Genomic DNA, 16938 nt, shown 5'->3' with positions numbered 1-16938 from the left:
CCTTCCCCCCTTCCTTCTTTCCTCCCTCCCTCTCTCCTCACTATTTTCCTTCCTTCCCACCCTCCCTCCCTTCCTCCCCTTTCTCTCCTCTCCCTCTCCCTCTTTTCCTTCCTTCCTCCCCTCCCCTCCCTTTCCTATCTCCCTCTCTTTCCTCCTTTCCTCCTTCCCTCCCTCCCTCCCTCTCTCCTCACTATCTTCCTTCCTTCCTTCCTTCCTTCCATCTCCTTTAGTCTCAGTCCTAGGCGGTAATTTCATTAGTAACCTTATAGAAGGAAATAAAGGAATTTGTTGTTGAAAGAGAGAAGCATTGTTAACAAAGGTAACTATGGGGAAACATCTCGGGAGGGTGAGCTCATTCAGTGAAGTAACTGAAATAGTACAGGATTTCAATATTACAAATGTAAAGTCAAGAGGTCAAATACTAGAGGATAAACAGTGTACATTCGTCTGGAGAAGGAAGGTGCTCAAACATCAATGGATCTCAAGATTGCAAAGTGATCGGTTTGCACTACATCAGCAAAACCACAACTGTACAATGTTTAAAATACGGACGTTGGCAGCAGATTGCATAGCAGTTTATCTGGAAGACTGAATCTCCATAGACATTTTTTTTCAGTGACGTAGTTGTAAGTCAAGGACTCCCTGTACTTGCAGAATTATTGGGAAGCCCTTCTGAAAAGTGGAATTCATAAAGAACAGGGATGTAACATTCAAAGGCTGACCTTGCCAGCGTCTGTCTCTGCGGCAAACAGATGTTGGGGTGGATGAGTTAGAGAAGACAAAGGAATTAAGTCTGAGGCCACAAGAACCTCATGTCCCATGCCGGGGTTTTCTCTAATTAGATGACACAAGGCTGATTGGCTCCTCCAAGGAATCTCCATTCAACAATCACACCCCTCCTGGGCCAGTGTACAACATAACGAGAAACAAGGCTGTGCCACTAATGGGCTGGTACATGAGTTGAGCACAGCAGCTGATGTTTCAAAGGATAATTTCCATCAACCCATCAGAGATGGTGGTTGGGAGGGTGGAATTGTGGTCCAGAATTTGTAGAGGAAACCAAATTAAGGAAGATATGGCTAAAGAACCAGACAAGTAATAATCCAGGTTTCCTTCTGTGTTCAGTCATGAAGATTGCTAAGTTTCCTCAAATCTTATCCCTGTAGGAGGGGTTGTAATGAGAATAAATTGGCCACAGGTTGATGCCTTGAGCTGTTTGGAAGAACACTGAACTATCAATAGAAGAGAATATTTGTAGCTTGGGGTTGAACATGGGTCTTGGTGCTCTTTGAGCATAGTGGTTTTCTTGAAGACATTTTATGACCCATGTGGGGAACAGTATCCGTGCTAGGAGGAAGAGGGGTTTGCGGAGTGGAGAAGAGGATGACTGTGGGGTCTTTGGTGATCTTTGAACTTGGAGGTTTTCTTGCAGACATTTCATGACCAAATTAGGTAACATCTTCAGTGCTCCAATGATGTGTACAATGATCAGTGCACTGATGACGCTACTTAGTTTGGCCATGAAATGTCTGCAAGAAAACCACCAAGCTCCGAGAGCACCAAGGACCTCACACATTGAATTATGCTACAGTCAGAGTTACCCAGCATGCTATGTCAATTACATTTGCATCCAAGGACTGCTGTATTGCATCAATATGCAGACATTTTTTATTTAAATAACTTCCCTAGCCACCCAATTAAAACCTGGGGCCCCTTTTTTTACATGAAATTAAAGAAATCATAACACATTCCTGTGCGCTGTGTGTTGGAAATTAAAGAAATCACAATGCTATTTTCAGTCGAAGGGTTTTACGGCATCTAGCATAGTAGTTAATTAATTCCGATGGCAGAAGCTTTTGTGATCTGTCCCATTAATTAACGAAACAATCCTGTAATCCAATCTAATAGAAGTAGTTCAATTCCTCCCAATCTCCAGGGGGAGAGAAGATAAGATTCAGACGCCTTTTAAACTGAAATAGGAATTTATGGCGTATTTGCATTGCCTACATCTGTAAATTAGCTTAATGATTTTGAACAGCTGCTCGCTTTAAAATTAAAATTCCCCCCTTTTTTTGCAGCACAGTTATGCTGTAGAGATTTAAAAGCATTAATCTCCTTTGTGAAATCATACCTAGTTATCGTTTGTTGCTGAATTGTAATCACACATTTGTCTCTCCCCACTTTCCATCACACATGCAAGTTTTATCAAAGGGCTCCTCCTGGAGGCTGTTCTAAATTTGTAGAGAATTCACCTTGGGAATCAAAATTCATAGAACCTAGAACAACAGAGTTGGAAGGGACCTTGGAGGTCTTCTAGTCCAACCCCCTGCTCAGGCAGGAAACCCTATACCATTTCAGACAAAGGGCTGTCCAATCTCTTCTTAAAACCTTCCAGTGTTGGAGCATTCACCGCTTCTGGGGGCAGGTTGTTCCACTGGTTAATTGTTCTCACTGTCAGGAAATTTCTCCTTAGTTCCAGGTTGCTTCTCTCCTTGGTTAGTTTCCATCCATTGCTTCTTCTCCTGCCTTCAGGTGCTTTGGAAAATAGTTTGATCCCCCCCCCTTGAGTTTGTAGGAGACCCTCAAATATCATGTTTCATAATTATGTGGTCCATGGAAAGGGCAGTCTCATTTTTATGTGGTTATTTGCTTGCAATATTAAAAGGGATTAAGATAAGATTGAAGCAATTCTGTAAAGGGACGTATTTCTGACTTGGCTGTTCTACAATTAACTCCCTTTTCAAATATTAGGAAACACCCTTGCCAAGAGCACAGCACAGGTGAAAAGAAGACATTGGTTTCACCATAACTCATTCTTACACAAACAGATCTGACCACATAACTTGGCTTGTGGTCCAGGAAGAGAAGCACAATGCATTGAATAACGTCAAACCGAAGGATTCTTGCTTTGTAAGAACATGTGTTCTTACAGATTTATCACCCTCTGTATCTCCCTCTCTTTAGCTCCCCCTCTCTGCCCCATAAATGTATTATACAGGTGGTCCTCAGGACCACAGGTGAGTCCAAAAATTTCCTAAGCAAGGCAGTCGTTTGCTGAGTTGCACCTCATTTTACAAACTTTTCTTGCCCACAATTGTGAAGCGAATCAGTTGGGAAACGAATCATGGGGTCATTAAGTGAATCTGTCTCCCCACCCCAATTGACTTTGCTTATCAGAAACCAGTTGGTAAAGTTACAAAATGGGGATCACATGACCCCAGGACAGTGCAACTGTCCTGAATACGTGCCCGTTGTCCGAATTTTGATCTCGCGACCACGGGGATGCTGTGATGTTCGTTATGCGTGGAAACTGGTCACAAGTTATTTTATTGCAATGCTGTTGTAACTTTGAACAGTCACTAAACAAATGGTTGTAAAACTGAGGACTACTTGCATCTGTAATTCACAATAACAGATTGTGAATTACACAATCTGTGGATTGATACTATATTAGATACGCTGGTCTTTAAAACAGACACAGGGGGCTTAATTCCAGGTGATTTCCTGAATACCTTGTCATTTTCTAGGTTACAATATGGAGTAGTTGGTCACTACATTCCTCCAGGGTGTTTTTTACAATTCTACAGTATATTATAATATAACTCAGATATTAATACCGTATTGCTTAATTCTTTTTTTTGTTTAGATCAGTTCAGGCTGGCTCAATGCTGCCACCTCCTGGCACAGTCTGGATAAGATCAGCACTAATTCACCACCACAGAGTACAGTAGTGGCCAAAATTGTGGAAACCTTTTGGGAAAAGTGTACAGTAGAAATGCCACCTTTGGTTAATTTTTCTTCTAATTTCTTTATAACTGTAGCCTTGTTCACTTAATAATACTATTTCACATCACTTTCTGGGCAACCAGTCAACTCTTTGCACCATTACTTTAATTTTATTATGTTTTACAAACTCACTAAATGAAAAAACACACAAAAAACTAACCAACTCGATAGTGATCACATAACACACTGACAAACGTCCTCCTCTCAACTTCAATACAGGACATCAATAACTGAATCCTACTGTGATCTGATTGGCTCATTGCCAAAACAAGATGACACCCGATTGGCTCTCTAAACACTCATGCTCATTGGCTACAATTGGATGAAGGAGAGCTACCTGAGATCAACCTAAGCAAGTTGTGCTTCCTTTTTCTGGTTATTTGGCTATAACCTTTCATAGAATACAGTACAGATAACTGACCAAGCTTTGTTGCATTACATTCTTGATTAAATTATCTTTCCATTGATATATAATTTTATGGTACTACTCCCAAAAAAAGTGGTGTTATTAGCCATCCAACCTCAAAAATACACTTTTCCCAAAAGATTTCCTCAATTTTGGCCACTACTGTATCTGGCAGAGGAAGTTAATGTTTTTGAAATAATGACTTGCTCCCCATTTAGATCCTTTTGCCAATTTCCAAAAGATTGCTGTAAGTAGCAAACACAGATGAAACCAACAGTCGATATTCCCAACCATTAATCAAAGTTGGCTCTCTGGGTGACTTTGGACCAATCACCAGGAATTGGGAAGTTCTAGTATCGCCTTAAGCGCAAAAGTCAACTGGGGGAGTTTGGTCCAGTCGCTCTCTTTCAGATTGACCCACCTCACAAGGATGTTGTTGTGGGGAAAATAGGAGGAGAAAGGAGTATTAAGTATGTCCTCCCCCTTGAATTACGCATAAAAATAATAAAGGCAGGATGTAAATAAATATAAATAAAAATGCTAGTATTTCATGGCAGAGCAAATGTCAAAACACAATGAATCTAAAACACACTGATTTCATTAAACAGTAACAACATTTTAATAACTGGAATTCTGAGAACAGGACATGCCCTAATTTGGTCGGATTGAATCATCCACAGAAACAGCAGCGTGAAACTTCACAACTTTTGCACTTAGCAGCTTTTGCAATAATAACGTTCCAAACTCAACTGAAAAAAAAAGAAGGAATAAAAACTGCAGGGAAGTTAACTGAGAAACGGCCATCGTTCTTCATAAGGAAGTTATTCATGACTTCCTCTTTAATTTCATCTTCACATCAGAGAAAAGATTGGTCTCATTCGGAATCCAGTATGCTAAATAACCAGAACAGCCAGGAATGAAATCTCGTATCTCCCCGAGAAATTTCTTCAACTGTCTCTCAGAGGTATAACCTAGAAAAGAAATGCTAATAAATATGCATTATACAGATAGATGAGAGAGAGAGAGAGAGAGAGAGAGAGAGAGAGAGAGAGAGAGAGAGAGAGAGAGAGAGAGAGAGAGAGAGATGATAGACATACAGACAGACTGACTGAGAGAGAGATACTCATGATGATAGATAGACAGGCAGACAGACAGATAGGATAGAAATGATAAAGATAATAAACAGATGATAGATAGATAGATGATAGATGATAGATAGATAGATAGATAGATAGATAGATAGATAGATAGATAGATAGATAGATAGATAGATGATAGATAGATAGATAGATAGATAGATAGATAGATAGATAGATAGATAGATAGATAGATAGATAGATAGATAGATAGATAGATTAGATAGATAGATAGTGGTGGCCTAATGGTGAAGACCCTCGCCTCTCACTCAGAAGGTTGAGAGTTCAATCCTAGGTAGTGAGAGTTCAATCCTATGGCGCAAAGAAAAAAAAAATCTGTTGTGAACTCCGTGTAGGCATCAGGAAGGGCATCCAGCCAGTAAACGCTCAGCTCCATCCAGTCGCCCTGACTATCCCAAATTAAGGGATTACAGCAGGAGTGTCAAACTGCCAGCCCGCAGGCCGGATGCGTCATCCAGAAACCACGCCCACCCCATTGCCTGCAATGGCAAAACCATCCCGATACGTTGTGTGACGTCACGTGACGTCGCGAATTTGACATGTCTGGATTACAGGGTCATAAAAAGGGAGTTTAGCTAGATAGACAGATGAATTTCTCCCACAACATCCTCTAATTTGTCCAACATCATGAGACATTAGAAAACCTAGTTATTGCTCTCCTGAGCTATATGTCTTAGTAATGTATTTTATATATATTTTATATACCTGTCACCATGTTACTTGATGGATAATCTTGAAGAGGAATGTAGGTTAGCTTCCCTGTTTCAGATGTCCTTGGACCTTGGCTGCAAGAAACGTAAATATTAAAATCACAGAGCTGGAAGGGACCGTGGAGAACTTTTAGTCCACCCCCCACCCTCCCGCTCTGGTTTATCACAGTTCCTCTATTGATAAATACAGTGAGAAGGGATGTTTTTAATTTCAGTTTATCATTTTTCTCATCTATCATCTTGCTAACTAAGAATCAGGGATATAGGCTTTGCTCTGATTAATCATTTTCAAGAGCCAGGAGAAACAGATTAATTGGACTAATTAGTTATTCTCAGTCAATACATTACCCTTCAATACATATCAATCTCCTATCCTTGATTCCATTCAAATTCATACCATTTCTCCAGCTCTTTCTTGTCTCTTATCTGTTCCTGCTTCTTGATGCTTTTTGATTCAGCCGTTGGACCAGACTGCGGACAGAAAAACGACCTTAATTTCAAATGTCTCATTATTCCATCTGGCTATACCAGTTTATAAAAGAAATCCAAACAGCCTCATAAATCTTATTATCTTATATAGGGCAGTAGACACCTTCTATGAAAAATTTTGCCTGAGGGAAAATAGCAAAAAATTTTAAAACTCTGGGCAATGGTATTGTTAACTGTTGCATTCTAGATATTTTTTTCTTACCTGCAGTATAAGTGGATGGTAGTGTAAGTCCTGAACTGGACTGGTTATCTGTTCCCAGATAAAGTGGCCAATTTTTTTTCTAATTTCTACAGTGAAAGCAAAAGAAAAAAAAAGAAAAAGAAAACCACTCAAGAAGGGAAAGGTTATTCAATTATTAATGTAACAACAGGGCCATTTTTCACTAGCAATTACACTAGCTGCCAAATTTATTTATTTATTTATCAAATTTATTTATTTATTTTATTTTATTTATTTATTGGATTTTTACCCCGCCCTTCTCCTTGCGGACTCAGGGCGGCTAACAGCCTGATAAAAAACAAATACAAAAAATACCAAAATACTATCATTAAAACATAATTAAAAAGAAATATTAGATTGGCCTTTGTTATTTTAAAATTATATTTAAAACCCCGCTAAAAATTACCCCTTAGGCCAGTCCTGCTAGTTGAAATAGCCATGTCTTAAGGGCGCGGCGGAAGGAAGGGAGATCCGGGATCACCCGGATNTTTTTTTATTCAAGCCAACCACCCAGGATGTTGCAACACAAAACTCAGGATATCACTACACTAGATCTCAGGATGTAATCACACAACCCATTACCCAGGTCGTTATAACATAAAAGACTAATGGTCACACAGCCAGCACCTGTGATCCCCTTTTGTGACATCTGACAAAGTCAGTGGGGAAGACGGATCCACTTAACAACCATGTTACTAACTGAACAACCGCAATGATTCACTTAACAACTGTGGGAAGAAAGATGCTAAAAAGAAGGAAGGAGGGAGGGAGGGAGGGAGGGAGAGAGGGAGGGAAGGAAGGAAGGAAGGAAGGAGGGAGGGAGGGAGGGAGGGAGGGAGGGAAGGAAGGAAGGAAGGAAGGAAGGAAGGAAGGAAGGAAGGAAGGAAGGAAGGAAGGAAGGAAGGAGCAGGGAAGGGAAGGATGGATGGAAGGAAGGAAGGAAGGAAGAAAGAAAGAAAGAAAGAAAGAAAGAAAGAAAGAAAGAAAGAAAGAAAGAAAGAAAGAAAGAAAGAATGAATCTTCCCTAGGACCTGAGACAGGCAGATGTTGCTGTTCTTGTTGTTTTTGTTATTATTATTATTGTTGTTAAACTTATAGCTCATTCTGGTCCATACGTACAACCTTTTTGCAAGCTGGCTGGTAGGAGAACGAAATGTCCTAGAGGTACAGAGTTCTTTATTTCAGCATCGATACTCGCAGTAAGAAAGCAGGAATGAAAAACGGTGACTTGGTCCTCTAGATAGGCTAAACTTTGGTGTATTCTAGGCAAGAAGAAGGAAACTTATGAACGTCAGGTGAAACAATTCAACACGTTTGCTTGTGTTGTGTCAGACTTCAACCTCACAAGGGAAGGTAGCGAAGATTTTCAGAAAGCAGAACATTTCTGATAAATCCGTGAGTCCGGAGCGCAAAGCAATTTCTTCATCTCTATTCAATATCCACATCAAGCAAAACTGGAGCATTTTTTTGCAATGTGATGCCCATTTTTGTACGGTGGTGGGTATGCATGTGATAATTTATCTATATGCACAATTATCTATCTACAGTAAATGGCACAAGACTCTAGAAGACTCACAGCTCTTCATTTTCCCCCCCTTTTTACTACCCTTTAATTCTTTTATTCAGGGTGGAGTCAGGGCGACTGAATGGAGTGGAGAGTTTACTGGCTGGATGCCCTTCCTGACACCCACACAGAGTTCACAGCAAATATTTTCCTCTCTGTGTAATAATAATAATAATAATAATAATAATAATAATAATAATAATAATAAAGTTGGAAGGGACCTTGGAGGTCATCAAGTCCAACCCCCTGCTAAGTCAGGAAACCCTACACCATTTCGGACAAATGGCTGTCCAGTTTCTTCTTTAAAACTTCCAGGGTTGGAGCATTCACCGCTTCTGGAGGCAGGTAGTTCCACTGGTTAATTGTTCTAACTGATAGAGAAACATCTGCCGCTGCCTAGAATTGAACTCTCAACCTTCCAAGCAAGAGGCGTCTTCACCTCTAGGCCTCCATGCAGTTTACTCGCAGCTCTTAATTAAATAATCAAATTCTAAACCCCAGCCAAGAATTTAGCTGAAGCTAAAGATAAATAAAATATAACAGGAAGCCAGACCTTTTGGCTCACAAGGTGTAGGAGAGTGAACCGCATGGTGTCTTGAATCCTTCAAGGGAGAGGATAAAATAAGACCGCGTAAGATACTGATCCAAGCGGAGTTGTGATACCTTTTTGTATCCGGGTGAGAAGCGTTGCTGCTGAAGAGATAATCAGCAGCTTCCAAATTCACAATCACCCCTCCTTCACCAACTGCAGAAAAACATCACAGGGAAGATCATGCAACACAAAAATGTGAAGTCACAGTACAGGTAAGGCCTCCACTTACAACAGTTCATGTAGTGACCGTTCGAAGTTACGACGACACTGAAAAAAGTAACTTATGACCCCATTTTTCACACTTAACAACTACAATGATTCACTTTAGCAACTGTGGCAGGAAAAGTCCTAAAACGGAGCAAAATTCATTTAACAAACGCCTCACTTAGCAACAGAAATGTTGGGCCCAATTGTGGTCCTAAGTCAAGGACTACCTGGTATAGTCTATTCTTTGCCAATGACTTAGTCTACCAAGATTTAGGCTTTTCTCAGAAAAAAGACTGAAAAGTTAACATCGATATCGTCCTTGACTTGCAACTGTTCATTTAGTGACCGTTTGAAGTTCCAACGGCTCTGAAAAACGTGACTTACAACCGGTCCTTGCCCTTACGACCGGCAAAACATCCCCATGGTCAGTGGATTAAAATTTGGGCACATGGCAACCAGGCACGTAATTACCCAGGTTGCACTGTCCCAGGGTGATGTGATTGCCATTTGCCACCTACCTTTCAGCAAGCAAAGTCCGTGGGGAAAGCTGGATTCGCTTAACGACTCCATGACTCGTTTAACAACTGCCGTGATTTGCAAAAAAATATAGAAATAAGGTCACGAAGTCGGGGCTGCAACTAACTTAACAACCGCCTTGCTTAGCAAATGGAAATGCTAGCCGTTCCTCTTTACGGTCATAAGTCAAGGACTCCCTGTAATTTGTTCTTAAAAAGAGGACCGGCTGTCTCTAGGTTCAGCCTCCCCAGGCAGAGGAACTTTCCTCTGGGATTTGCTGGTGGTCCCCAGCCACCATTGTCAAAATTCAATGCCTGGGGGGCAGGGGGTGGGGTTTCAATGACATGGGCGCCATTTTGATTTCTGCCCGATTCTCACCAGCAGCCCTTAATTGCAATTGGGGGAAGACTTGGGTCCCTTCACCCCAATGGGGGCTTCCCCTGCTTTCCTCCCTCCCCTGCCCCCTCCCAGGGGGATTCCCTCGCCCCCCCACCTCACCCCAAAGGTGGTAGAGCTCTGGGGGGACGCTCTGCGAGAACCAGGCGCTGCGGCCTCTAAACATCCCGCCTTGAGGCCCAGCAGGACCCTCGCCAAGCTCCATCGGTCCTCCGTTTTCTCTCCGTCCAAATGAAGGCCCCGAAATGTCTCCGCCCTGAAGGGAGGAAGGGAGCGGTTTGCACCGGCCTCTGATCCTCTCTTGCACGCACTTTTGCACCCGGGTGTGCATTTCTCCAGTGGAAGCTGCAGGCAAATCACAGACCTGGGTTTCCTTCTCCTTCCTGGGGTGGGGGTGGGGGGTCTCCTCTCCGGTCAGGGCGTTGCAAAAGACAGCTAAATCCAGAGCCTGGAGCTCACCCAACTCCGGAAATAAAGGGCCTAAAAGAGGCCCTGAAGCCTGCTTGCGGATTCAAAAGAGCGGCCTTTGCAAAATATCGATCCTGCAAACCGTAATCACGCTAATAGTGGTATTTCAAACCCACAGAATGGGCAAAGAGTAACAGAAATCAACAGCTGAGGTTCATTTTGGAATACAGGCCATGTCTCAACTTACAAACCGCAATTGAGCCCAAAATTTCAATGGCTGCTATGTTTTGCCCCATTTTACGACCTTTCTCGCCACGGTTGTTAAGCGAATCACGGCACTTGTTAAGTTAGTAACACCATTGTTAAGTGAATCTGAATTGACGTTGCTTGTCAGAAGGTCACAAAAGGGGATCACGTGACCCCAGGACACCGCAATTGTCATAAAAAGGAACCAATTGACAAGCATCTGAATTTTGATCACGTGACAATCTGTATTGGGATTTACATCCAGATATCGACGTTAACTTTTCAGTCTTTTTTCTGAGAAAAGCCTAAATCTTGGTAGACTAAGTCAATGGTCGTAATTGTGAAAAATGATCATAAGTCTCATTTTTCACTGCTGTGGTAACATTGAATGGTCACTAAATGAACTGTTGTAAGTTGAGGACTACCTGTATTACTTCCTCGGGTTTCTGAATGTTTGGCTGTTTTCACACCGGTTCTGAAGAAGTGAGCTTTCCATCAAACATCAGGAGGAGAAAAAAAGCCATGCTTAAATTTAACTTTTTATTTTGATTTGATCAAGATACCTTTATTATTATTCTTATTATTATTATAATCATATGTGTGTTATGGAATGGAACACTAATAGCTTGGGATACATCTTTCTGCTCAACCTTACAGTCAGAAATTGTCCCTGAAAGAAATCGGATGACCCCATTGGAGATGCTGTTTAAGTGGTCAAGGAGGCATCTGGCTACTTTTTCAAGACATGACCGTTGTCCCAGCTGAACCACAGAAAGGGGCAAAGGAACTACTCTACAGCTGGGAGTAAGCCCCAGCAGAAGTCCAAGGGAAATGGTTGGGCCCTTCTATCGGCACTGGAGGCGTACCCCACAAGTCCTTTTTTCCCACAAAGCCAGGCTGAGACATGTCGGCTGAGGAGATATCTCCATCTTCACCATGCTTCTACATATCAAAAGCAATGATTCTCAGTGGTTCCTTGTTCTCTCCAGAGTCGTTCAGACACGGGCAAAAGTAGGGGTACACCTTCTCGGTGAAAGTGTCCGTGAAGGTGTAGAGGTGAGACATGGCCATGGCCTCATAAAAGGATACCTGGCCCTCCTCGTAATCCAAATAGATCCCCACTCTGCACAGATTGCCAAACAAGGTTAGACATTTGGGGTAGACATCTACAGCCTTTAACTCATTCTTATTCCTCAGCTTGATCAACCAGTGGCCCTCCTTGGGTGACAGGGGATAATTCCCTTTCCGGTTAACGCTTTCCCGAACAACTCCCAAGGTCCACTTGGTCTTCTTCTTCACTTCCACTTCCCAATAGTGCTTCCCGGTGGTGAATCCTTCAGAAGCTAAGACCGAAACACTGCAGTCAAATCTTTCTGGAATATCTGGAAGAATCTGCTTCATGTCGTTATGCCAGACGCAGGTCAACCCTTCGGAGAGGATCAAGTTGGGGTGGGCTGTTTTAGGATCCAGAGTCACGAAGGTGATGTCTGGGGAAGGAAGGACATGATTGGTGAAGCACAGGAAATGTCCCCACATGACTTGACACATAGTAAACAAGGCCTTTCTACACGGTATGCTAACTTCCCTTTTTTGTACAGATATGAAATACATGAAGCTCTTATTCTAAAATCAACAGCAATGCACAGTATTTCTATCATCATAAACAGTTCCAAGTGACAAATCCTAAAATTAAATGTGTGTTTCTTTCAGTTACTAGCAAGAGGTCCAACAGTGGTTTCCAAGTGGAAGCAAAGTTAGACTAAAGTATTTTCCTTAATCAGAATAGCTTCTTTCGCCACCCCAGCCAGTTCCATGAGCTTCGCCATCCCTCCTTCCATGATAGGAATGTGAAAAAATCCATTTCAGTTAAGATCAACTGGATCTGGTTGCTTCTTTACCTGGATTAAGGATAGTTCTCATTTCTTTCCATATGGTATAATGCATGGGGCCCTTGAATTCTCCAGGGTTGAGCGTCCCAGTCACTAATTCTCCCATAGACGAATTGTCAGTTTTCTGTTCCATCCTACACAGGACAGTTGTAGAGTTAGTTAAATGTGGTAATGATGGGAGGGGACGGGGAGATAATTCCAGAAACGACTATTATCTTGGGATATACTGGCTAAGAGCAATGCAGTGAGGAACACTTCCTGCCTCAAAGAATTGCTACACGTTGTCCCTGAGCTACTATATGGAAAAGAGCTGTGTTTGATGCCAACATCATCCCTGGCATTTCTTCCTGTCTGATATAATTGCATGGAACCAAGGAGCAAAAATGAAGTAGCAACATAGGCCAATTAACTTATTCCTTGTAGGGTCCTTGGTGCTCTTTGATCTTGGTTGTTTTCTTGCAGACCTTTCATTACCCAACTAGTTAACAGCATCCATGCACTGATGATATTACCTAGTTGGGTAATGAAACGTCTGCAAGAAAACACCAAGCTCAGAGAGCGCCAAGGACCACACAGTTCAACCCTGAACAATAACTATTCCCTTCTATTGGGATGCGTTCATTGCTTGAACACCGCTACATGTGTTTGCTTCAACATAGAAGAAAACTACATAGATGCTGAAGGGATGAATGTTGGGATTCCCAATCTCAAGGGAAGACCCTTATGTATTTATGTTTGTTTGGGTCCTTCAGACAAGGCAGGATATGCAGCTCCAGGAAGATCAGGCCAATGGGGATGGTCTATGTTTTGTGGTAAATCTTCATATTTTTGCTACTCTTGAAGTCCGCAATAATCATTTTGGAATATTTCCTTATAGACTCATACTCACCGGTCTACAAATGGCTTTATTCCCTGTCAGGAGAAGAAAAAAAAAACAAGAGAAAAGGAAGAAGAATCATTTCTAAATTGCCTTCCCTTTGGACCCATTTATAGCATAAATATAACTCAACAAAGCAAAACAGGTAGTAGATTAGATTTCAAAATTCTCAATGGTCTTCGCGGTTTTCAAGGCCCTGGTTGGCATTCATACCTTTCTTCTAAAATATATATGAAATGATCTTAAAGCCAAATGGTTGCAAGCTCTATCTTTGGCCTTGTCTACTTGACATCGTAATTCTCAACTACGTCCTTCTTCTCGATGCTAAGCAGATGCCCGAGAGTCCTACCTCTGAAACTCCAGCAACATAATCCCAAACCACGTTCAACTGTGTCAATCTGGAAATCTTACTTTTAGGAAACCCGCAGAATTTTGCTGGTACAGCCGAGCCTGAATGCAGACCAAGGTGTCCTTCGCAATCTGTGATCTGTCTTGGAGTTTGTTTAGGTTTCCTTCCATTTCCTGCAGGAGGATTTCACTCTCTTCCTTTAACCGATGAATTAACATTTTCTCCTTGGTGTGAAGAAACTGGTGCAGCTTTAGGAACTCCAAGGAAATATGGTACTGGAGCTGCAATTTGTTCTCCTGAAAATAATTTTTTTTAAAAAAAGAAAAAAGATTGAAAACAAAAATCCATGCAACTAACGGACACTAGTTATAGAGATTCTGATTGTTGATCTGTTATTTACCATGGAACAATAATTACGCCATAAATGAGCGTTTGCAACATTGCTTTAGACCCACTTCCTCGTTTTAATAATGGCTACCAAGAAAAAAAACCAATTCTGATTTTATTTGCTTGCAGTGTATGTATTTGTGTTCAAAATGGGGGAATAAATATATTGTTCCCTCCCCCCCCGTCCCCAAAAAATTCAAAGGGATGGTATCTTCTGAATTCGTGCATACTCACTTTATGACTGGATATTTTCTCCTCCTGGGCATTCTTCAACACATCCAGTTTTACCAGGATAGACCTGAGCTGAAGTCTCAATGTGAGTAGCCTTTCCTATGGATATGACAAGTTACAGCTACGTTTTAGCCAGATTAAAAAGTTGTTTGAACCTTTCAGTGGGTTTCCTAGATGCCCACTAGGCCCTAACTCAGTGGTGGCGAACCTATGGCACGGGTGCCAGAGGTGGCACTCAGAGCCCTCTCTGTGGGCACGCGCGCCGTCGTCCCAGTCCTAGGCCGTCAGCTGGGTTTTATAAAACCTTTTCGCTTTAGGCCTCCGCCACCGTGTGCCAAAAAAAAAGGTTCAATCAGTCAATTTCAACTTCTCACGGGAAAAAAAGATCTTGCAAAGTTGGAATTGATTGATTGAACTTTTTAGTCCCACCCAATCTGCCGTTACCACCACAGCCACACCCACCCAATGGGCCACACCCACCCAATGGGCCACGCCCATCCAGCACTCAATGATGCATAAGTGGGTTTTGGGTTGCAGTTTGGGCACTCGGTCTCTAAAAGGTTCGCCATCACTGCCCTAACTCATGGTTTGTTGAAAAATAATGCTGCAAATATATACAGCAGGGGTGTCCAACTTGGCAACTTTTAAGACTTGTGGACTTCAACTCCCAGCAACTTTTAAGACTTATGGACTTCATCTCCCAGAATTCTGGGAATTGAAGTCCAAAGGTCTTTAAGTTGCAAGGTTATATAGTATTACTTTCAGTTCTGAAATGATTGTTTAAAATACAAGGCTAACCTGTATCAATATAGATGTTCCCTTTCTAATCAAAATCTTAGGTAGAATACCCCAAGTCCGTCAAAGTTGTTGCTTCTTCAGTTTTAATGTAGCAGAAAGAAAATAATACTCTTTGAAACATGGGGAATAATCACGTAACTGCACTTTTACAGGTTTCATTTGAGTTAAATTTGCAGTTTCGATTAAATGTCCTTTACATTTGATTCTGACTGGGTCATTTTCTTTGTCCTGTGGAAAGTTTGGCTTCTACTGTTCCTCTCAGAAAACCAGTGGGCGTTTCAAAGAGCGTGCACATCTGCTTAACACACTTTTGAAGTAGGCATTTGTGCAGGTCGACTTGTGTTCTGGATCACGTAGGTCTGTATGTTAGAATCTGGCATTTATTGGGTTAAGTGCTGTCTCCTTAAGAGATGGCTTATGGGTAATGTAGTTTAGCTAGTCAGCTATCTCATGTTAGTAGGTCAGTGGGAGGAGTTTCTAAAGGACATTGGAGGACTTCCTGGACACGAGCCAGATTGGAATGTTCTTTGTCTGAGAGAAGCATGAAGCCATTAACAACAGTTCATTTAGTGACCGTTCCAAGTTACAACGGCACTGAAAAAAGTGACTTATCCCCCAAATCCTTAGCCTTCAAATGTGGGCCATCCTTGAATTGTAGGTCATTTCAAACAGAACACAAGGGTTTTTCGAGCTCAGCAACTTTAAGCGGTGTGGACTTCTCACTCCCACAATTCCAGAGCCGGCATGCTGGCTGTGGAATTCTGGGAGTTGAAGTCCACACGGCTTAAAGTTGCTGAGCTTGAGAAATACTGCAGAATATTAAGAGGTGATCTGCTGAAACCTGCTTCAAAAGCTTCCCTTTGACTGGCTCTCAGGACCATTGATGGGGATCAAGCCTCAGCATGTCATTTACCGTATATATCTGCACTGCATCAGGGATGAGAAGAAACTGAGAGCATTGATCCTTAGGCATCTGAGCTTCTCGGCAAGTGAAACAAGCTAATTTCCCTTGAGGCTTCCAGTAAAGGGTCAGTGGTTCGCCATGCTCCATGCATTTCTGCTGTTGGCCTCCTATGTGAAAAGTCTTAATCTTCTCCGCCATCTTTTCCAAGGCTTGGTTGATTATGAACTTGCGTTCAGGAACGTTGACGTGACATTCTGGGCAGAAAACACCCTTTTTATTCCAGATGGCCTCCAGACAAGGTTTGCAGAAGTTATGGCCGCAAGGTAGAATGACCGGCTCTTTAAACAGTTCGAGGCAAAGGGAACAGGACAACTCCTTGGTGAAGTCATCTGCATGCAGGTCCCATGAGGTGTTTGACGAGCTGGCAAGAATCGGGCTCACTGCTCGTTCGTTTAGGGAAATGAGCGAGGAAGTGGACGGATTTTTGCTACTGGAAGTGGACATTGTACTGGAAAGAGCAGACACTGAAGCAACAATCAGAAGTAGGGAAGAAAGCAGGCGTGAGAACGATTGTCTTAAATGACAATGATTGTATTAGTAGGTCATCTACCTGGGGTCACCTCCAATTCCATCACTGAATGCATCTACAATCTTTAACCAAAATAAAGTTGATAATCTAATCATTAGATTCTAATGAATCAGCTAGATTTTAGATCAGCTAAAAGTTGTTGGAGATGAGCGGCAATTAAGTTTAATAGATGAGAGAGAGAGAGACAGAGACAGAGACAGAGAGAGAAACAGAGAGA

General features: G+C 42.0%; 2 protein-coding genes across 2 annotated transcripts; both read right to left on the bottom strand.

Annotated features, from left to right (window-relative positions):
- Positions 1-5017: 5017 nt before the first annotated feature.
- TERB2 (telomere repeat binding bouquet formation protein 2) lies at positions 5018-10209 on the bottom strand. The gene is made up of 7 exons (XM_015823268.2): positions 10146-10209; positions 8996-9077; positions 7891-8030; positions 6751-6836; positions 6457-6530; positions 6055-6134; positions 5018-5163 (listed from the first exon to the last, which is right to left on the bottom strand). The coding sequence occupies exons 1-7, from the start codon at positions 10207-10209 to the stop codon at positions 5018-5020; spliced, it is 672 nt and encodes a 223-aa protein (XP_015678754.2).
- Positions 10210-11639: 1430 nt separating this feature from the next.
- Positions 11640-16642, bottom strand: TRIM69 (tripartite motif containing 69). The gene is made up of 6 exons (XM_029285530.1): positions 16142-16642; positions 14434-14529; positions 13875-14108; positions 13476-13498; positions 12596-12720; positions 11640-12184 (listed from the first exon to the last, which is right to left on the bottom strand). Exons 1-6 carry the CDS (start codon positions 16634-16636, stop codon positions 11640-11642), a joined length of 1518 nt encoding a protein of 505 aa, XP_029141363.1. The 5' UTR covers positions 16637-16642.
- Between the last annotated feature and the right edge of the window lie 296 nt (positions 16643-16938).

The sequence above is a fragment of the Protobothrops mucrosquamatus genome, unplaced genomic scaffold, assembly GCF_001527695.2.
Source record: "Protobothrops mucrosquamatus isolate PMUCROS unplaced genomic scaffold, P.Mucros_1.0 scaffold1819, whole genome shotgun sequence".
Classification (NCBI taxonomy): Eukaryota; Metazoa; Chordata; class Lepidosauria; order Squamata; family Viperidae; genus Protobothrops; species Protobothrops mucrosquamatus.
Note: the sequence above shows the minus strand (reverse complement) of the source record. Positions and strands in the feature narration are given on the sequence as shown.

What these genes read in the sequence shown, in the direction of transcription:
- TRIM69 (XM_029285530.1), bottom strand. Translation starts at nt 16,636, where the DNA reads ATGTCCACTTCCAGTAGCAAAAATCCGTCCACTTCCTCGCTCATTTCC. An exon ending in ATGCAGTGCAGATATATACG is followed by an intron (nt 14,530 to 16,141) that starts GTAAATGACATG and finishes TCATATCCATAG; the next exon opens with GAAAGGCTACTCACATTGAG. An exon ending in ATAAAGCCATTTGTAGACCG is followed by an intron (nt 12,721 to 13,475) that starts GTGAGTATGAGT and finishes TGTCCTGTGTAG; the next exon opens with GATGGAACAGAAAACTGACA.
- TERB2 (XM_015823268.2), bottom strand. Translation starts at nt 10,209, where the DNA reads ATGTTTAGAGGCCGCAGCGCCTGGTTCTCGCAGAGCGTCCCCCCAGAG. An exon ending in ACCAGCCAGCTTGCAAAAAG is followed by an intron (nt 6,837 to 7,890) that starts GTTGTACGTATG and finishes CTTTCACTGTAG; the next exon opens with AAATTAGAAAAAAAATTGGC. An exon ending in AAGAAAGAGCTGGAGAAATG is followed by an intron (nt 6,135 to 6,456) that starts GTATGAATTTGA and finishes CGTTTCTTGCAG; the next exon opens with CCAAGGTCCAAGGACATCTG.